Source organism: Castanea sativa, chromosome 1, assembly GCF_040712315.1.
Source record: "Castanea sativa cultivar Marrone di Chiusa Pesio chromosome 1, ASM4071231v1".
NCBI lineage: Eukaryota > Viridiplantae > Streptophyta > Magnoliopsida > Fagales > Fagaceae > Castanea > Castanea sativa.
The window spans coordinates 76,626,676-76,649,705 of NC_134013.1; the positions used below are offsets into that span (position 1 = coordinate 76,626,676).

The following is a 23,030-nucleotide window of genomic DNA, read 5'->3' on the forward strand; positions in this document are numbered from 1 at the left end:
GAAATGACAAACTAAAGATTCCAAGTACTTAGAGACAAAAAGGAGTAATGTAAATAGACCTCCCCTCGGACGTAAGCCGAAAGCTCGTTCTTATATTATATCTCTCTCTTTTTCCTTCTTCTTTTTAGGTTACAAAAGTTTCGTCCTGTTTCGTTCCCGGTCCCTCCTTAAATACTCCTATTTTTAATACTTTATACACTTTTTGCCCCCAATTCCTCCCTTAGCCTAGATATTTCTTTTCTTAGTGCCTTTGAACAGTAACTAGAAGTTTCCCTTCCACTGTTTAAGTGTCACTTCCTCATTAATGCGGCCAGGGTGGTAGGTGCAGGGTCTTTAATGTGGAGGTAGCAGCCTTTACCTTTGATATTCTTCCAACATCGGCGCTTCTAGGACATTCAAGGGTTCTCTCCCTTTAACCGTTGGTCTTGACCGTATCATTCCCTAATCTTTACCATGAAGTCTCGTGTTCTTTGATGTCAAATCCGAGGGGAAAACCATCCTCGGCTGGATCCTAGGATCCTCGGCGTATAGGCCGACCCATAGCACCAACAATCTCTAACCCCAGGGTCAGGTCGGCCTTCTTTAACAAGGCCCAAAAGGCCCACATTCCCACCAGGATCCTTTTGCCCCACACAAAACCAATTAAGACAGACTTCTCAATCTGCCTAAAAAAACATTTTCTTCCAAACAAATTGTATCAAAGCTCAGAGTTGCATTTAACAAGAGTTGTCTCTTCAAGGTGTTCTCTCCTCAATATTAATCAATCAATTATCTTCAATGAAAATGATAATAAATATTTTTTTGAGAGATTTTGGGAAGCATCAATGTAACACAAATTATTATTGACTTATTGTACGTATAGTCACAATAGTATTTCATCAGTGAAAAGCATTTCATTGTACCAGTTATAAGAATTTTCTATCGTAACTTCTTCTCATATTTTCAGAGAGAATTCCTCTATAAAAAGAAGTGCAGATAAAAGTGATACAAGGTTAAAAGAGAGAAAAACAAATAGTTACATCAATAAAAACATATTCTTAACATTCCATAACCATATTCATTCAGTTTCTATTAGATTTTAATGATTTTAGCTCATTGATCAAGCCCATGAAGTTGGACTGAGATGACCCACCACTCTCTACAGCCTTCCTTGCTGCATTTCCAAGCTCCCTTGCTCGATTCCTCATCTCTGCAGCTTCTTCTCCACTTTTCATCAAAAACTTCACTGCCTTCTCTATATCCTCCCTCTTCACCACCTCCTTGGTCTCTTTATCCGATAGTATATTCCATTTTTTCTTACCCACAGCCACTCCAATTTTCAGTACCTCTGTCACCAATTTCTCGTGGTAAAATTGCTCAGCAAATATAGGCCATGTGATCATTGGCAAGCCAGCGGTCACACCTTCTAGAAATGAATTCCAGCCACAATGAGTCACTTGTCCACCAACAGCTGGGTGTTCCAAAATCAATAGTTGTGGTGCCCAACCCCTTATTATCAAACCCTTATTGCTTTCTTTTACTCTCTTCTCAAATTCCTCAAGCCACCCTTCATCTTGATCCTTGTCCTTTTGCCGAACTACCCATATGAATTGGTGACCAGAAGCTTCAAGACCATGAGCTAATTCAATAAGCTGAGCTTCTGATAACTTTGTCAAGGTCCCAAAACTTACATAAAGAACAGAGTTGCTTGCCTTGGCATTAAGCCAATTGAGCCATTCATGGTCTTTAAGAGCCTCCTTGTTACCCCTCTCTACCTTGTCTGATACATCTTTGTTTACCCACAAAGAAACCGGTCCTACACTCCATGTCTTTATGCCTGTGTTAATCTTATGAAGCTCCTCATAAGCACCCTCAAGCTCATAGAAGCTATTGAATATTGCTCCATAGCATCGTCGCTCAGCATTCTTGTTGGAAATTATGAACTGATTGAAGTCATCTGGTATGTCTGGAATTTGTAACCTTGTCATCTCAATCTTGTTTGGTAAACCAGGTAGTAAAAATAGTTCAGTATCAGAGTTTACACTCAGATGAGGCTTATATTATTCAACACAATTCTCGGCACAGAATGAGAAACAGCTTGTAGCATGAAATAAAAGCCTTGGGGTACCGAGTTCAGCTGCAGAATCCATAGTCCAAGGATGGAAAATGTCAAAGACAATGCAATCCAGTTGAATATCATGAAATAGTTGTTCAATTGGTTTTTTGAGCAGTGACTGTCCCAGAAAGAGTTTAGGAACCATGTCCTTATGGGATGTGGCAGTGTTGAAGTTTTCTATGCCTTCAGGGAGGCCAACTTGAGCAGATGGGAATTGGAGGACATGGGTTTTGATTTGGTGGCCAGAATTAGCATCGCGGTCAATGGATTTTTGAAAGAGAAGGGCATTGGCCGAGGTGGTAACTATGGTAACGTTGACACCATGCATGGCAAATAGCCTGGCGGTGTCTACCATGGTAATCTGGTGGTTTTGGGCCAAGAAAAATGGAAGGAATATGGCTTTTAGTTGATTAACTTGAGACTCCATAATGTCTTGATATCTCTGTTAAGAAAAAAGTTGGGTCTCTCTAGGGAGTATAGGAATAAGAGTTGATGATTAGATGAAGAATTTGTGCATACGTTGTAATCTGTAATCTCATTTATAGCAGCAAAAAGAGAATCTCATTTCTTGCCTAGTCAACTACTCCAATATTCTATATATATATATATATATATAAACTACTCCAATATTCAATAGGGAGGGAGGATTCAGGGTGACAATATTGGACACCACCTGCTAACCCGACACGACATGACACAAAATTAGTAGGTTATGATGAGTTGAGACTTAATAGGTTCGTGTCATATTCGGATTGACACGACTGACTTGTTTAATAAACAGGTTGGGTTAGTGTCCATCATATGAAACTCGTTTGACCAGTTTAATTAAATGACATTTTACCAATATACTCTTCAAACTGTATATAAACTTATTAGTTGTTGTGATTTATTTTCTTTGACATATTATGATTGATTATTTGTGATATTGAGATATGCTTTAGTTTTAAATGATTATTCGTGATGCAGTTACTCGTTAGTTCTGAATTTTATATTAAAAATATTTTTTTTTTGATTTTTCATAATTCATATCAATTTGGTTAATACTAAAATTAGTTTTAGCTTTTTTTTTCTTTTTTTTTTTTGTTGATAAAATCTGATAAACAAGTCATCACGACTAACTCGTTCACTAATTAAGTTGTGTTAGAGTTGATAAATTCTAACTCATTTATAAACATGTCGGGTTAGGATTGACTTATATAGTCGAATACTTATGAGTTGACACGACACGAATTGCCATCCTTAGGAGGGTGGCTTGGGAGCCATGCCACCTTTGACTTTTCAAAAAGCCTTCTTATTTTTGGAGTGAAATAAAAATAATTTTAAACATAAATTTCAATAATGACCCCTAGTTTTTTACTAAAAACAAGTAACACATTTATATAGTTGACTAAATTTCAATAACGCATATTTGGGCATTTTTGTCCAAAAATGATGTCCAATTTCTCCCTTTAGTTTTCTCTCCATTTTGAGAAGAAAAAATTTGGTGGGCCCGATGAGAAAATACCTAGATTCTACTATTTATTTTCCTTCATTTCCACCCAACTAAACACACTCCAAAAAGTTTTCCTTCTTATTTTCTTTCCAAAGTTTTTCATCCACTCTATTTCACTTCCAAACAAACACACCCTTAGTGTTAGAACCCCTTTCCCTCTCTTTGATGTGAGTGTGTTTGTTCCTCTAATTACTCTTATGTCATACATAACTCATTAAATTAAAGTGTATTTAATGTATACCATATGGAATTTAATTATATTTTATTTATATTAAATTTATTTGTATATTTTTAGACATGATAAGACTTACTTTTTGTTTTGTTTTGTTTTTTTTTTTTTTGCAAAGGTGTAAACACATATTTGCCGTATTATTTTTATTTACGTAAGAAAATGTCATATGTTAAATCAAAATTATGAACTCAAATTTTTATTCAACTATCAAAGATTTTATCAATTAAACTAACTAGAACTCACATATATTGTATTGGTTTTTTGGCTCCACCACTACCAATATTGTATTGATTTTGTGCCCAATTGTAAATCAAGGTACCAAAACAAATTAGGCGGTATTATATAGTCAACAAGGTACTAGCAGTTATGCGCACGCTAAAGAAATGTCAACTAATTAGCTTTGACTACATACTTTTCTGTAATGGAAATAATGTACAGTTAGCATTACAGTATATATATATAAGAATAAAGTAAAAGTATTCATCTCTATAAAATAATTCATATATGAAGGTTTCTCAGAAAATAAAAATTTATATATCAATGAGTTTTGACTTTTGATCTCCTACTTTAATTTAACTAGCCTGCAACGCACGGTTGTTTTTCTTTAAATCCCACTCTTACCCTACACCAGAAAATGTCAGCTTGTAATTTCTTTTTAAATGTATTAATAAGTATTAGTTGTCAATTGTCATCTATACTTCATCAATTGCTGCTTTTTAATAAGTATTTTGTTCAGAAGTTACCTTGGAAGCTCCTTTCTGTAATATCTATCTGGCAAATTTGGTTAGCCAATAATGAACGAATATTTAAGGCTTCTTCAAGCACGAATAATCTCAACTATTCCACAAAATTACTCAATTTAGGCATCTAGAATTCGAATTTTATTATACTGCTTATCCTAAACAAACGAGCATGGAAACAGTGGGGGGGAATCAAAAAAAATTCTGGGAGGGGCCAAGCTAAATATTTTAAAAAATTACACAATGTATAAAACTTATGTTCTGGACTAATTTAAAAGGATTGAGGGGATTAAAGGCCTAGATTCTAAATTTTTTGGAGGCTAATAACTACATTTTTATTTTATAATTTGTGTTTTTTTATTGTTTGAATACTATATATATAGTTGAAAATTGCAAAAAGCTAGGGGAGGGCCATGGCCCCCCTGGCCCCCCAGCTTCGCCTATGCATGGAAACAACCAAACTTAGTAAATGGGATCCTCCTATGGAGCCTTTTGTCACATTTAACATAGATGGTAGCTCCATTGGAAACCCTCGAAGTGCTAGGGGTGGTGGAGTTATTTTGGACTTGTCAAAAATTGACAAGAGTTCTAGGACCCATTGGAGCTAGGCTTTTATTTTCTCTCTGGTCACATACATCTCAAGCCACATAACAAAATCTCAATTTCAATTAGTGTATTGGTCTGATAATAAAAAGCAATCATCAGGAAGGGATACAATAGAATGAAATTATTTCTTAAAAAAAAAAAAACGTAAATCCCAATTGGGTTTATCTAATTATAAAAGGATTAATTATTAGTCAGTAACGGCAATGAAAAATAAAAAAAGATAAGAATAATGATACTGCAATCAAGACACGTTAAAAATTAGAGGAGAAAATTTCTCTTTCATTCCAGAGGAGAAAATTTCTCTTTCATTCCAGACAGCCGTACGTTTGTAGAAACAAGAAGAAGAAAGGTTCTCCTTCAAGCATGGTTGTCAAAATCGCGATCCAGATCGTAAAATCGTGCAACCTTCAAGCATGGTTGTCAAAATCGCGATCCAGATCGTAAAATCGCACGATTTTACGATCCCACCTCACCAAAAAGTTTTAAATCATAACAGGATCGCAAAAATGTTAGGATCGTAGGTAGGATCGTGTAGAATCGTATAGGATCGTATGGGATCCTACCGATCCTACCATTTGGCTTGAATTTTTTTTTTTTAAGTGGGATTCATTTGGGTAAACCTAAACCCACAAGCCCAACAGGTTTTAGAAGCCCAATAATGAATTGAAGTCCCAAATTTACCCCTATGTCAACATAAAATCTTAAAAAAACCTATGGTATAAGTTTAATGTTTTCAAAAACAAAACCTAAACTATTTAGAAACACAAAGCTCCAGCACGCACCTCTGTCCCATGCCTCTTCAGCCCTTTGTCAAAAACCTAGCACCTTTCAGCCCTGTTAATGGTGAGCCATCACTGCCTTTAAGCTTTCTTAACTTAAGTTTAACATTTAAAAAAAAAAAAACTCAGTCAAAAACCCAGCACCTCTCAGCCCTCTCAATAATGTTGCCATGAGCCATTGCTGTCTTTAAGGTTTCTGGTAATTTGTTTTGGTAGTTAGTTCTTAGTAGTTTATCATTTATTTACTTTGATAGCTTGATTCAATATTGTTGTGTTATGTATATGATTTTGACAAAGCTTTTAAGGTTTTTATTTTTCTATTTTGTTAACTAAATTAAGTAAAATTTGAAAAATTATGAAACGGGATCTTCATTATTTAATTAGCTAGTTTACCTTAGATTGAGAATTCTCTTTTAGATTACATATTGTAAAATTGTAGTTAGCTAGTTTTTATATGCTAACTAGCCTTACTTATTTTGGATTTGGAACTTAGAATTTGGAAAACATTTTTCATATGTGTAGATAATATTTTGGTACTTAGTTGCTAATTAAACATGTACTGAACTTTTTAGATACATTATGTCAAAAGTTAAATATATTTTGCTTCGTTAGAATGACATAAGAACAATGTAGTACGTGCAAATTACATTTTATGATGCAATTTTTTTTTTAATGGATGGATTCATATTTTAAGTAATTATATAACATACAAAGTCACTATCAATAGGTTTTTTGCTTAAAATCTGAAAATAGGTAGGATCTTACGATCCACGATCCGATCCTACGATCTCCGATCCTACCTACCTCCTATGATCCTACGTAGGATCCCGATTTTGACAACCTTGCCTTCAAGTGTTACTGACAAGGAAGAGAGCTCACCCTCTCGGGATCCTTGTGGTTATTGGGGTGAAGGTCAAAGTACTCTCAAGATCAAGTATTTTCTGCAATTCTTTTTGACATTTACTGCAAGGGTTCTTGGAAAACTCTATCTAAGATTTAATGTTTCATGTGATCCTGAAAAATAGAAGTAGTTCTTGTGGGCTAATAATAAGATGGAATCTTTAATTTGTCTTCTGCGCTGCAACATGACCTCATTACCAAGCAATAGTGATATAGACAGTGTTGTCTTGTGAAAGCTCTTTAAATCTAAGCTAACAGCCATCTAATCTACTTGAATAGGCTAATCTAGCCCGAATTCCCCCTATCATTACCGGAATATCAACTCAAACATTCATAATCAATTAATTTGAAATTTACAAAATATCAGATTTTTATCATTGGTGTGGCAAAACTTTTATTGAGAGATTAGTGTAGCGATGAAATATTATTGTATCATTACAATAGTATTTTGCAAGTAGCATTTCATAGTACCGGTCTTATCTTTTTTAATAAAATTGGTATATTTCTACCCTTATTTTTAGAGAATTCTGTATTTATGAGTACCGGGTGGAACTATTAACAAGCGAGGCCATGAACACCCCCCTCCCCCCAATTTTTTTTTTATCAAAAATCATTTTATATATCACTTTGTTTGTTTTGATAGAAAATCTTTGTAAAGATAGTTGTAGACGCTCATTTTTTTTGACAAGCCCAGAAGAGAGGAAGACCCAAAGTCATGGGCTACAGAAAGTATTGTGAAAGTACCATTAGGCAAGTGGCAGGAACAACGAATAAGGGGCTAACAAACAAATAAATGGATCCTGAGGAAGTAGGCGGGCCTAAAAAGGCTCGAAGGAAAGTAACCACGAACTCATGGGCTGTATAGATGTGGAAAGTGAGAATGGGCCATAGCTGCTACGGTAGGCCCAAAGTAGTGCAAGTAAAGAAAGTAGGGGATTGTGGAAAACCCATAAGCCCCAAAGGAAAAGTGAGAAATGCTTGGGCCAAGGAAGCCCAAGAAGTTAGTAAAAGCCCATGGAAGATGTAGAATTAAAAAAGGGTCAAGGACGCCCGAGAGAGTAAGTGGGCCAAGGACGCCTAAATGGAAGTAGGTGGGACAATAGGAGCCCGCAAGTAGCAAAAGGGCCCAGAGGGATCATTGGGCCTTCGGAGAAAGATTGAACAGAAACGGTCTAGAGTGGTCCAGTAGGCTTGGGGTTAAGAAGGCCTCATGGCAGGCATGACAGAACTGTGTGGCAGGAAGCAAGTAATAGGGGCCGAGAATAAAAGACATGGAATGGCCCACAAACAAATACGGCCCAGGCCTTAAAAGATGCAAGCCACAAAAGAAAGGTCGAGCGAAATAACCCACGCCAAAAGAAGCCAAAAATGAGCAGCAGGCTGAGTAGTTTGACGTTCAGACTGTGGCAGACAGATGAGCAGCAGGCAGGATTTGAACAAGTACGGAGGTAAGGCACGCGCAAAGCCTAGGCACCACCAGCCTGTACCCAGCCAATATAGGAAATGGTGAGGTCATGGGTCAGAGGTAAGGGGATATGGTCTGGCGGTGGGGATGGGGAAAAATCCATTTTGGTGTTTCCTACTCAAGTCCTTTCAGAAGCAATGTTCTGCTGGGGAGACATACGAACCAAAAGAGACAAGGGTGAGTGGGAACCACTAGGTGCATGCCGTGAGGGGTAAAGGGAAGGAGAGTATTCATCCCGTGGCAAGTAGGAATGCCGCAGGGAGTGAGCAAAACAAAAAAGTCTTCTCTGACTGAGGCAGGGTAGCACTAGCTAACCAGTCAGTGACAGTCGGCAAAGGAGCCCATGCCAGACAAAAACGGTTAAGGGCTAAAAGGGTAAAAAGCCAAGCGTGACTGATCCTATATAAGAAGTCCTACAGTGAACAGAGAGGGGGGACGAAAAGAGGGGGGAGAGGGAATCTCTGTAAAATTATAGCAAGAAGTATAAGGGGATTAGAGGATGCAGAGGAGAAAGGAGAGAAAATACAAAAGAAAACAAAAAAGAAAGAGAGTAAAAGAAAAAAAAAACAGAAGTAAGAAAGAAACAGAGTGAACGGAGTGATTGGCATGCACCGAATGGATTAATTTCCCTCTCCCCTTCCAACTCATGCCCTCTGTTAACCAAAACAAAGAATCTCGATCAGCCAAAGTCACTTAGACCCGTTCCTTCAAGGCAGCTAATTTTCCCTTAGAGAAATTAGTCGCTTTGAGGGAGTGGTTCCCTTTCCTGACGCAGGCTCTGCATAACAGCCCATACGCTATTGACTTACTATCTGACATTTATTATTCTGATATTATATTGTAAAACGACCACCCTTCATTAAGGCCCACTGACTATATTGCTTAAATCTCTATTATTTTCTGTCCTCTTTTATCATATCTACCTGCTGTAGCTAACGCGATAGTTTTGCCTGCTGTAAAGATTTGATTACCAAAAGGCATTGTTTGTGCACAAGCCGAACCAGGAAGGTTTTGTTCTCGGACCGGTCCCAACTCTCCTACTCAGAAGAAAATCTTGGGCCCAGTATAGCAGCAGGCAGCCCAGCCTGATATTGCAAAAAAGGCACCCACAATAGTTTTCCACATTTTCTAGTGTTTGGTAGCACAGAAAAAAAAATTTGGTTAACAGAAAACTATTTTTAATCAATAAAAAATCCTAATAAAAATAAGGCTTATTTTCTATAAGTTGTTTTCCAAAAAATATTTTTGGAAAACAATCTCTCTCACACGCGTTACATCTCCTATAAAAATTATCTTTGTCTGTAGACGCGGGAAACATAATTTTTTGGTGCCTTTTCTCTTTCACGGTAAGCTCTGTCACTTTTTTAACTTCCCTTTGCCTTTTTTCTCTTCTCACACCCTCACTGTTATTCCCTCTAGTCTCTCCTCTTCCCACATATTTCTCTTTTCTCTCTTTTCTTCATGTTTCTTTTCTCCTTTGTAACACAGTTCTCTAATTAGATTCCCCCCCCCTCACAAATCGGCTAATTGCTCCACTTGCAAAGGAGAACATATTTGCAATTGTAATTATTTTATTCCTCTCTACCAAAATCTCAATTATTTACTTTGAATTTCAAGCTTGATTTTCATTTTTCTCTATGAAATTTTTGGTTTAATGGATTCTAGGTATAAGTTATCTCTTTTTCCACACATAAAAGTGCAAAAAAATAAAAATAAAAATAAGAAAAAGAAAGAATGAATGAAGTAAAAGACAAATTTTTTAAATATAGTGCTTATATGGCTCTAAATTGCTTTTACATAAAGACAATCTTTATGGCAGATTATTAATATTGTTATATAATAAATGATAATTGTTTAGGGGAATTGCATTTGCTGGTAGATGTATTATGTAGATATTATGCAGTATTAATATATTGTGCATAGACATTATGTAAATACATAATTTAGAGTAATATTCAAGACTTATATAGTGTACTAGTAAAAAAAAATTAAAAATTATTGTTATTTGTATTCATTGAAGATGTATTCCCTTGTCAATTTTAGTCTCTAACAAATATAAAAGTTATTGTTTTTAGTACTTATGGAGTGATGGTGTTGTTACCTTGATAAGGTTGCTTTTGCAATATAAAAGATTTCTGATAATCAACTAAATTTTCGTAGACAATAGTTGTAGAACTTCTTTGACAACTATTTAAGCCAATTTTGATTATGTAGGTACATTTTGTTAGAATTTGGACGTGTCAATTTGGACAAATTGACATTTTGGTATTTATCAAACTATTTAATTTGTACTAGATTGTTTTGCAGGTTAAACTATTTGGCCTATGTGACATTATGAACTATTTAAAATGGAGCTTATGATTATTTTGAATAATGAGAAGTATGGTTGATATATATATATATATATATATATCAACCTACTCTGTGTGTGTGTACATTACTATCTCTAAAATGAGCAAGATAGGTGGTAGATATCATGAAAATTTGACAACTAATTTTGATTGTATTTATAGTCAAAATTTTAGTATAAAAACCAAATTAATTCTTGGTTTTTTTTATTTATATTGATTATATTAGTAAGTTTACATAATACATATGTTTTAAATTATACAAGAAATGAAATACAAATTTGCATTTCAAACACGAGAAAACATTCTCAAGCTCATTTGTGTCATGTGTTTTAAATTATTTATTTTTAGAGAGAGTTTTATTTCTTAATTTTTAAGTCAAATGTGGAACCAAATCATAAATATCTATCCAAGTGAATTATTGCGTACAAAAATCAAAGAGTCTAGAATTAATGAACATAAAAAAAAAATTTAAATGAACAATTTACATTTTCTACCTAATAATATTCTTACAAGAATTTTTAAAGAGTGTTCGGGGGCATTTTTCGGTTGCTCGGCCACGTATGGTCCTTTTGGAGGGGTGACCTTGCTAGACCCAGGTTCGTTTGGGGAGTTGCGTTCGGAACTCAACATTGGGTCACATGGTCCAACGGTTACCGGCGTACTTTTTAAGCCTACAAAGTCATTAAAGCCAAAGTTTAAGAATTACGATAATGGTTGAATAAATATATAATATGTGTTTGATATAATAGCTTTGATTAATAGTTGTAATAGTAGTTGGAATAAAGTAATATGTATTTAAATGTGAAGTAATTATGTACTCAATGATGTATATTTAAAGATATGGAAGCAAAGTCACTTATCTTTGTATAGTTTGTAACTCTAGCTATACAGCTTCCGTGAGTTGATAATATCATAGCAGAGTGACTCCAGTGGTAGAGAGTCAGTTTGCCATGATAACTTCAAGATTGAGGGGGAAAAATGGGTGCAACTGGAGGGAGAGAGAGTATGTCCAGCTGTGTGTAGGGGTTGGTTAAGCTTGCCCCTCTTATCATGTACTTAAATGAGTTTTTCCCTTGACAATGCTCTTTTAGTTGTTATGAAATTATGAATAGTGTTGCCTTGCATGAGAAAGGCTTTTGTATGGAGTATTTGTGCTTTCTAAGAGAAGGGGTTTTATGTAAGATAGATTTGTTTCTTCCATGAGAAGGACTTTACTATGAGATCTTGGTGCCTTTTAGGAGAAGTGCTTTAGCATTAGAAGTTTATGCCTTCCATGAGAAGGGCTTTTAGTTGAGTGTTTGATATCCCTTGAGAAGTGTGGAGATGGTAAAAGATATAGATGTTTTGTGAAATGTAGTATTTGTAATATGTATGATATATGAAAGTATGAGAGATATGGAGGTTAAAAATAGTAAAAATATGAGATTATAACTGCTGGGGAAGTTGTAGAGATTGCTTTCCAAGAGGAAAGATTTTGTAAGAAAAGAGTATGGAGATGTGTTTAGGTATTTGGAGATATGAGCAATAAGATAGGTGTATTTTCTGAATATGGAGAGTGAGAGAATGAGTATAAGAGAGTAATGGTGTTGTCGTATGTTTAGCAATGCTGCTGAGATTTTTTGCTGGGATCTTCTGCAGGAGGATGTAGAGATTGCTTTCCAAAAAGAAAGATTTTGAAAGAGAAGAGTATAGAGATGTATTTAGGTATTTGGTGATAGGAGCAATGTTATTAATTCCGTTTTGGACCCTGTTTCGATTTGTCTAGTGAAATGAAATATTTTGGTACCGGCTTATTCCAGCGTACCATTTTAAGGTGTTTTGGGTTCTTAAAAAAAAAATATATATATATATATATATATATACACACAATATAATTTTTTTTTCATACTTATTATTATAATAAATTAATTCCCTCACATTGTGTGATAAGAAAACTCAACGCCTACACCCTATATCCAATGTACTTCAATAGGCAGGTTGATACTAATAAGTAATAACCCATCACACCATTCAAAAATCAAATAAAATAATAATTTTCAGGTTCACTAAAAGACAATTATATCTTAGAAGTAGGAGCTATTCAAAACTTTACCAAACCAGATAACCATTGTTAAAAAATAACAAGTCTTAGCTTTTTTAGCATTCAGCTTAACAAAGAAAAAAGTCTTAAGCTTTTAGCACTCTAATGGTTTGACGAAATGTGAAGACAAGCAAGCGAAAAAATGTAGTGCAGAAAGAAAATAAATCCAAAAATGAAAAGGGAAAAGAAAAGATAGAGCATGCAAGTGAAGGTTGGACACTGTCATTGTTGTTAATTTCCTTTTCTCCTCTTAATTTCTTTTTGGGTTGTGATTATTTTCTTATGAATTTAAAGCTTTAGATCTTGTCAAAATAGAAGCTTTACATGTGTGAATGGATCTGTGAACATTTGATTTAAGATGTAAAACTACGTGGTTGTAGGATTTTTTTTTTTAAAGGCAAAACTTGTACCAGCCGAAATTCCCATTCCACCCAAAATTGGCCGGAATTGATCGGAACGGCCAAAACACCCTAAAACAGGCCAGAATTTGACCCGAGGTGGAATGGGTGGTAGTACCATTCCGGATTGCACACCAATATGAGAAATTTTGAACGTTTCGGCTAGAAAGGAAAGGAATTAATAACATTGGATAGGAGTAGTAAGATATGTTTATTTTCTGAATATGGAGTGTGAGCGAATGAGCATAAGAGGGGTAATAGTGTTGTAGTGTGTTTAGCAATGCTGCTGGGATTTTCTACTAGGGGATGTATGAAGGCTTATGAAGGGCATTTATGAGTTAAGGGCTGAAGAGTTTAGCTCTCGATTTGGAAACTAAAAAACTAGAAGCTCAAAACTTCATTAAGAGCTTAAGAAGATAATTAGAGGGAGCTAGGATAGAGAAGTTTATGAGAGAGTTGACCTTCTCCCTTGGTTGTCTTGAGGTGTTGATGAAGGGTTTTAATTATAGCTAAGTTTAAGGGGAGTTTTTAGCAAATAATCACAGTCAAAATCTGTTCCAACTAGCAATGAATTTTTAGAAAATCCATCATAGGATTTGGCCAAAAATTGTATGTCTAATTTTAAGGTGTTCTTGCTGTTTTGGATAATAGCTGCTGGGGAAAGAGTAGCAGAAAAGGAAAGTATTTTACCAAGAAAAAGATAGTTACTTAGTTGGTTTTGGTCTTAACCAAATAAGGAAAAATTAGTAATGTTAAGGCTACTGGGTCACTTGTCATAGCTGTTCTGAAAAAGCTGTCACAGTTGTCAGGAAAAGTTGTCACAGCTGTAACAGCTGTCATATGATAGTTGCTTTGGACAGAAGCAAATTAGGTCAGATGTCAAGCTACTGGGATGGATATTATATGGATTTGGCTGAAGATGGTAAGATCTGTTTTAAGGGTATCTTGCTATTTTAGGTATAGTAGTTGGCTGCTGGGATTTCAGCATTAAATGACTGGGGATATTAGTTTCAGCCAGGTGTCAAATGCTGAATACACTGCTAGGGTTCTACTGAAAAGGCTTCCTTTTTTGGGTGTTTGTATTTTTGGTCCAAGGTTCTATTACAACACATTTTTAGTAAATAAGAGAATGATTGGTTGATAGTTAATGAAGCTTTAGAGATCTAGTTAAGGTCTCATTGTGTTGTGACTTAATCTTGGTGAGCAAGAAGAGCATTTAGTGCTCTGCTCTAGTAGTTGGCAGAGGGATATCCGGTCTAATTGTGGCAGGCAACAGCTGGGTATTAGAGATATAATAAATATTCTATATATTTGAAGATTAAAGATAATCAATCAGATTAGGCCATGTGTTTGAGTTGGATTTTAGCTGAAAGTAGTAATAAGATTTATGAAGAATAATATAATTAAGTTTCTAAATTGTATAGGAATAGCTGGGGATTGAATGAATAGTTATTTGTTCAGCATTTAGATGGCTGGGGATATTAAGTGTTTGTCATATGATGAATATTAGGTTTTAGGAAAAGAGTAATGGAGAATTTTATCATTTTAAGTGATATGTGATAAGAGATGATTACCATATGTTTCCTGCTACACACGGACTCGTCAGAGTTCAAGGAGTTGAAGAAGACATGCTAAGCAACGTGTTTCTTTTATCAACTTTAAACCGCTGGAGTTTTATTGAATATACCTCTTGGCTCTTCAAATCATGACTCCCAAAGTTTTCCTAAAGAGACTCATGAGCTTGGATCATAAGCCAAAGATGAGATGACGTACCTTGGGTTTTGCTGTCATTTTGTGTGAATATGGGCTTTTGTTGAAGAAACCACTTTCCACGAATATGAGAGAGGTAATATAGGCCGTGAGTTTTGATTCATTGTGTGAGCCCGATCCATATGTTGATGTTGGTGATATCATGGGTTATTATCCCAATTGATAATAAGGAAATGTGGGTTATGAATCTGTCTCTTGAAGTAAGGATCTTACGGGCCATGTGAGCCCAATCCATGTAGTTAAATGAAATATGAGCTTATTTTGGGTTTTAAATAGATTTGCCCAAAAAATCAATAATATGTTAACATGGCATGAGTTGCCAATGAAGTAGTGTCACATGGGACAAAAAAAGAGTTAAAAAAATGAGAATGACTATCAATATTATTTAAATTAAGAATTATACTTGTCATCTTAATGTATATTTTTTAAGTTTAAATATATTCATGCATATGCATGAGGTTACAAGCTAGTTTAGAATACTGCTAAAACTACAATAAAAACCACAAATTGGCCATATGTTGAGTTATTATGAGCGGTGGAATTGTGCACCCTCCACTTTTATTCCACCACTCATAACTTGTCATGTAAGCAAGTTGTGGTAAATGTTATGGGTTTTGTTGTGGTACTAGCATTATTCATTTAAACTAGCAATCTAATAATCTACTTGAGTTGGTTAATCTAGCACAAATTTTTTCTAATCATTCCAGAATTTCAACTCAAACTTCCATAAACAATTAATCTGAAATTTGTAAAATTTATCCGATTTTCATCAGTGGTGCGGCTACGGCCATTCATCAATCAACAATCTTCCATGAAAATGATGTAACAGAAATTTTTGTATTGTTACAATAGTATTTCGTTAGTAAGTAGCATTTCATTGTACCATCTTATATTTTTTAATAAAATTGTTATGAATTTTCTACGGTAACTACTACACTTATTTTTAAAGAACTCTATGTATGAGTTGAATTATTTTAGCAATTTAATAGAAATATAGTACTTTATTATTCATAGCAACACTGTGTAGCTAAATCTAAATTCAAGGGGAGGAAGAAGAAGAAGAAGAAGAAAAAAAACCAAAACAGTGCAATTAAAACTTTATTTTTGTTTGAGAAATGAGGGTGTCTAAAACTTTTTTGAGCATCTGCCTCACATACACTAAATTATTAAAGGGAAAGGAATACAAGATTAAAAGCGAGAAAAAACCATTAATATCCCTTGCACATTTTTCTCAGTTCCTTGCGCATTTTAATGATTTTAGCCCATTGATCAAGTCCATGAAGTTGGACTGAGATGATCCGCTACTCTCTACAGCCTTCCTAGCTGCATTTCGAAGCTCCTTAGCTCGGTTCCTCATCTCTGCAGCTTCTTCTCCACTTCCCATCAAAAACTTCACTGCCTTCTCTATATCGTCCCTCTTCACTACCTCCTTGGTCTCTTCAGCCCATATACTCCATTCTTTCTTACCCACAGCCACTCCAATTTTCAGTACCTCTGTCACTAATTTCTCAAGGTAAAATTGCTCCGCATATAGAGGCCATGCGATCATTGGCAAGCCAGCAGTCACACCTTCTAGCAATGAATTTGAGCCACAATGAGTTACTTGAGCCCCAATAGCTGGGTGTTCCAAAATCAGTATTTGTGGTGCCCAACCTCTGATTATCAAACTCCTATTGCTTTCTTTCATTCTCTTCTCAAAGTCCCCAAGCCACCCTTCACCTTGATCACCGTCCTTCAGCCGAACTACCCAGATGAATTGGTGACCAGAAGCTTCAAGACCATGAGCCATTTCAATAAGCTGAGCTGTTGGGAACTTGCTCGAGCTCCCAAAACATATATAAAGAACAGAGTTGCATTCTTTGGCATTGAGCCAATTCAGCAATTCATGTTCTTCAACAGCCGCCTTGTTACCTCTCTCTACCTTGTCTGCTACATCTTTGTTCACCCACAAAGAAACCGGTCCTACACTCCATGTCCTTATGCCCATGTTATTCTTATGAAGCTCCTCATAAGCACCCTCGAGCTCATAAAAGCTGTTCACTATTATTGATCCATAGCTTCGTCGCTCTGACTCTTTGATTTTATCCATCAATTGAGTGTATCCATTTGGGATTCTAAGCCATTCTGGAAGTTGCAACCTTGTCATCTCAATCTTGTTTGGCAAACCAGGAAGTAAAAATAGGTCAGTATCAGAATTAACACTCTCATGAGGTTTATACTGTTGGACACAATTCTGGGCACATAGTGAAAAATAGCATGTAACATATAATAAAAGCCTTGGGATACCGAGTTTAGCTGCAGAATCCACGGTCCAGGGATAGAACATGTCGGAGACAATGCAGTCTGGTTGCATATCCTGAAATAGTTGCTCGATTTGTGGTTGGAGCAGTGATAGTCCGTGAAAGAGTTTAGAGGTCATGTCAAGGGAAGTCACAGCGTTGAAGTTTTCTATGCCTTGAGGGAGGCCAACTTGATCAGAAGGGAATTGAAGGACATGGGTTTTGATTTGGTGACCAGAATTAGCATCGCGGTCAATGGCTTTTTGGAAGAGAAGGGCGTTGGCTGGGGTGGTAATGATAGTAACGTTAACAACATGCATGGCGAATAGCCTGGCAGTGTCTACCATGGGAATCAGGTGGCCTGGTGCCAAAAAGAACGGAAGGAAAGTGAGTTTTAGTTCATTCTCCATAATGTGTTTCTCTGCAGCTGAGAAGTAATTGGTTCTCTAGCTAGTGAAGTAGGGATATATTATAGGAGCATGTATACCGTTTAAGAACAGCATGTGTATTTAGAGTACATTTGGTTGGGACGTGTTGAAAAAAGATGAGGTATTTGTGTAATTTATTACCTACGTTTTTTCTACTTAGTATTCCTTACAAATTGAGAGGACAAAATTGTGTGGATTTGGAGCGAAAATTTTCACACGACTTTCTTTTCTTCTTGTTTTCTCTCTTAACGAAACAAGGAAAGATTCCACGTTTCATCATATTTTCCTGTCTTTTTTTTCCTACACCAGAAAATGTATGCTTTAACAAATATATATATAGAACAAATATCAAGGGGTTCAGAGTTATATGCATGGGATTTCCCAAAAAAGAAAAAAAAGAAAAAAGAAAAAAGTATTGTTGGAACTTGGAATAGATTCGCTCATATATCTAGGGGTTCAGAGTTATCTGCTTGGGATTTCCCCAAAAAAAAAAAAAAAATTGCATTGTTGGAACTTGAAACCGCTCAATATTTCTAGGAGTTTGAGCTCTAACTTTAATTTAATTTAGGGTATGTTTAGATAAAATTTATTGTTGAAAATTGAAAACTAAAAATATTGTAGTAAAATAATTTTTAAATGTGTGAATAGTATTGTGGGTCCTATTTTTAAATTTTTTTTCTTCTGAATAGAGTGTTTGTGAGTCTCATGAATAGTACATGAACAGTATTAAATAGTAATATACAACGACATTCGTCGGTTAAAAGCTGAAAATCCTGAAAAAAAAAAAAAAAAGGGTGAAAAGAGCTTAAAATGGTTGAAAAGTCAACATATGTGACTACTGTTCATACTATTGTAATATCAACAGTAGCATCTGTCCCTGACACCTGTAACAGTAAAGAAGAAAAAAAAAAAAAAAAAAAAGAAGAAGAAGAAGAAGGAAGAAAACGTGAAAATGCTGAACGTAGCAAATTTAATCCGTATCTAAATGGATACTTAGGCTGAGTTTGGATACGGATGAAAATTATTGCGTCCGCGTCTGTGCGTTTTTTTTTTTTTTTTTTTTTTTTTTTTTTTTTTTTTTTTCTGCTGCTGCTGCACGGGTCAGAAGGGACAACGGCTACTGTTCATGCTACTGTGCATGAATAGTAGCCGTATTTTGCTGACTTTTCAGCACATCTGTGGGTCCCGTATACTGTTCACGGGACCCACAAACTTCACTTTACAGAGTTTTTTTTATTAAAAATGGGTCCCACGGTACTATTCACACATTTAAAAATTATTTTGGTACAGTGTTTTCAGTTTTCAGTTTTCAGCAATAAGCTCTATCCAAACGGACCCTTAATGTATGCTTATAAGGAGATGTGGATCCAAGTAGGAAAATAATACAGAAATGGAACTAAACAAAATTTAACATATCCATTCGTTCTCTCCCGATAACAACGCCGAACATAATTAATATAAAGAAATATATATATCTATCAATGTGCGTGCTAAAAAGTATTACTTGTCATACTATTCTATTGTTGCGTATTAATAAGTATTTTGTTCTTAATTAGAGTCATAACTCACTTCTTAGCTATCCTCTTGCAAGCTGCAAGCTGGCAACCCACAACTGATGAGTAACCCTAGGCTTTACTCCAGCATAATGGAAAGTAACACTTGGGGCATTACTCATAGGCTGATTTTCAATCAACGGCATGGCTAACTCTAAGCCCTGTAGAGAAAAGTACACCATGTTTCAAATGCAGAAGTCTACCTTCATGTGAGGGAGATGCCTTATGTATCCAATAAGTGATTGATATACATTTGTTAATGGTCATTTCTGCCAAAAATCCAACAGCTCTATGAAGACATAATCCAACTCTCTTTGGGCTCTGATAACATTTATTTTATTCATTCATGCAAGGCTCAAGCCCATACAATTTAAATGTGGATTTAAAATAAAGTGTGAATTGAAAAGTAAATTTGGATTTATTTTGGTTTTTTCATGGATTCAGAGCATAGGTTTTGTTAGCACTTTCAAAATCTATAGATCCATGAGAAAAATTACGTGTTTTTCATTTTCATGCAAATAAGATCTTGACTGGTCTGCTCTATATGACTGAAGGTGCAGCTTAACCAATTTTAGCCCAAAAAAGCATGTTGCTTTATTTAATGATTTCTAACAATATTTGTCGCATGTAGTAAGTTTCCTAGGTGCGGATGGCCAAAAGAACTTAACAAATTGGGAATGAATTTCCTCAACTAATAAACTTATATAGTTATTATTTATTCTCTTGCTAGTACTATAAATAATTTTTTTTATAAGAAAATCATGTGTACGACAAGGTTCATTACTTGACAATGATGTAAATTCAAAATAAGAAAAGCTCAGTGATGACCAAAAACGTTTGGTGAGAGCATCAAAATTCCTAAAGAAGTACCTTGAGAAGCTCCATAAGCATGAAACATTACAAGAGTGGGAGAATCCTCCTTGGCATCAAATGTATCCAATTTGATAAACCTTGATTTTTTTATTTTTTGCTGAATAAAAACTTTATTATTCAACACAAAACAGGAGAAATACAAAAATGTTTGGACCTAGAACCATCTCTATCTAAAACTTTCATCACAGATAAAGGTAGAATGGAGATGAGAATTGGCCCAGACCAGAATACAAAAGCAGTCCATTGGGCAAGAAGATGAGCAAGGACATTGCCCTCTCTATTTACAAAAGAGAAAGAAACATTTACAAAAGATTTAGATAAATACAAAATATCATCATATATGGATTTGATGCTCCAGTGAGAGACGGAATCTACATTCTTCAAAGGATCAATAACATTTATAGCATCACCTTCCAATATTATATTTCTATAACCTTCCATAGCAGCACACTTAATAGCACACCAAGCTGGTTTGGCTTCCCCTATCAAAGAGTTCCCTGGATCCAGCTGTTCTGCCCATGCCAATAGAAGCTTTCCTGAATTATCTCTTCCTACTACTGCAACAGAAATTTTCTCTTCCCTCATTGCTGCATCAAAATTTAATTTTATCCAGCTGTTTGGAGGGGGCTGCCAAGTATTAATTTTTGGTGGTCTCCTTGATAATTTACTCCAAGCTTGTTTATGCTCCTCAAAAACACGTCTTATTAGTCTAGCCAGCTCAATTGGATTGCTTTTAAATCCCTCCACCCTAGCTTTGTTCCTAAAAAAAACCATAATTGATCACAGATAAGTACTGAATATAATTGAAAATCTTGAGCAGAATCATCATCCAGCCCCAAATTTGTTTTTGGGTCAAGAATAATCTTAACCCAATCTAGAATAGATATATTTGACAAATTACTCAAGTTAATAGGTCATGGGACCATCAACCAGATTTGTGCAACCCAGTCACATTGACGAAACAAATGCTCTAAAGATTCTGGAGCATTATTACACAAATAGCAGTCTAGTGAGGAAAGAGGAAACCTGTTATTAAGGACAGTACAAGTTGGCAAAATATTCCAACTTATCTTCCATAAAAGGTTTTTTAGTTTAGCATTTACTTTTATTTTCCATAGCTGCTTCCAATCCTTAGCCTGCAATAGAGGGTGAGTTTAAGTATTTGAGCTTCTAATAGCTCTGTAGGCTGATTTCACAGAGAACTCCCTGGAAGAGTTCAAACACCAAAAGACTTGGTCACTCAAAAGCTGATAGACAAGTGGATATTAAGAATTCTATTCACCGTAGCTGGCTCAAACAAAATGGATAGTTTCCCTCTATCCCATTGTCTGGTGTCTTGATCAATTAGATTAGCAACTAGATGAACATTGTCAATTGCTCCACTTCTGGCTTGGGGAATAAAACCAGGTTCATTGGGAATCCATGGATCTTCCCAAATCCAAGTATTAAAGTCATTGCCAATTCTATGGCACATGCCTTTTTTTATTACTTCTCTACAGACAAATATACTTTTGGATGCCCAAGAAGCATTTTTAGGCATAGAAATTTTCATGAAATTTCTATTTCGAACATACTTCGTTTTGAACACAGTCACCCATATTTTGTCTTCATTTCTAACCACTTTCCAGGTCAATATGGCCACCACTTCCCAGAATTTGCAATACAAAGCATCAAGTTTCGAACAAACTTGGTTTGGGAGAATGAGAGAAGAAGCTTGATAAGAAGGGAGGGATGAAGCCACAGAAGAAATGAGAGTGGCTCTACTAGCTTGTGACAAGGTTTTCTTCTTCCAACCTTGAAGACGTTGTTTAACTTTCTCAACGATTTCTTCACATACTGCTTTCTTATCTTTACCTGAGACAATAGGAATACCCAGGTATTTTTCCTTCTTGTTTGAAGCATTAATTCCAACTAAGTTGGCCAGCCTTGTTTTTAGACTATGGGGAGTATTTTGGCTGAAAATAATGACTGACTTGTGGAAATTAACCTTCAGACCTGACCAGCATGAGAAAACATCCAAACAAGATTTAATCTTTGCCATGTTCTCATCATTTGCTTATGCAAAGATAAACAAATCATCCGCAAATTGTAAATGGGTGATTGGCATCAAGTCTTGAGTTAACTTGAAACCTTGTATGCCATTACAGGAGGCTTCTCTTTCAATTAAACGAGCTACATCTTTAGCCACAAGAACAAAAAGAAATGGGGAGAGGGGATCTCCTTGTCTTACCCCTCTTTGAGGCCTAAAAAAACCAAATGGGCTGCCATTAATAAGAATTGAGAAAGACGTTGTAGATACACACTACATAACCCATTGTATCCATGAGCTTGGAAACCCATAACAATGAAGAACTTTTTCCAGAAAACCCCATTCTAAGCGGTCATATGCCTTTTCCATGTCTATTTTAAGTGCCATCCAGCTTGTTTTGCCCTTCTTCTTCTTCATAGCATGGAGGATCCCCTGAGCAAGGATGGTATTTTCTTGGATCTTACGGCCAGGAATGAAAGTAGTTTGCCACGGAGACACCAGCTTATATAGGACCTTTTTTAGCCTATTTGCTAGCAGTTTGGAGATGATTTTGTATAGCACATTGCAAAGGCTAATAGGTCTGAATTGATTGACTGAAGCTACATTATTATTTTTGGGAATGAGGACTATGAAAGAGTGATTTATTTCTTTCAGCATACGACCCCTAATAAAGAAGCTTATAACCGTTTCAGCAACTTCCCCCCCAATTATATTCCAATAGAAATTGAAGAAGTGGGCTGACATGCCATCTGGACCAGGGCCTTGTTAGACCCTAAACTGAAAACCACACCCTTGACTTCATCTACTGTGGGTACACTTGAAAGCATTTCTACATCCTCTTCAAACAAGCTGAGAACTATAAGGTTATCTAAATTGTTTGGAACATAGGGATTTGAGGAAGTGAGGAGATTTATGAAAAATTCTTCAAAGCATTTCCCAATTTCCTCTCTGCCTGAAACC

General features: G+C 35.6%; 1 protein-coding gene and 1 pseudogene across 1 annotated transcript; both read right to left on the reverse strand.

Moving 5' to 3' along the window:
• Nucleotides 1-1,061: 1,061 nt before the first annotated feature.
• Nucleotides 1,062-2,450, reverse strand: LOC142634619 (soyasapogenol B glucuronide galactosyltransferase-like; annotated as a pseudogene).
• A 13,689-nt stretch (nt 2,451-16,139) lies between these two features.
• LOC142606941 (soyasapogenol B glucuronide galactosyltransferase-like) lies at nt 16,140-17,597 on the reverse strand. The gene has a single exon (XM_075778319.1). It carries the CDS (start codon nt 17,595-17,597, stop codon nt 16,140-16,142), a length of 1,458 nt encoding a protein of 485 aa, XP_075634434.1.
• Nucleotides 17,598-23,030: the final 5,433 nt, after the last annotated feature.

Coding starts and splice junctions, on each gene's coding strand:
- LOC142606941 (XM_075778319.1), bottom strand. CDS start 17,597: ATGGAGAATGAACTAAAACTCACTTTCCTTCCGTTCTTTTTGGCACCA.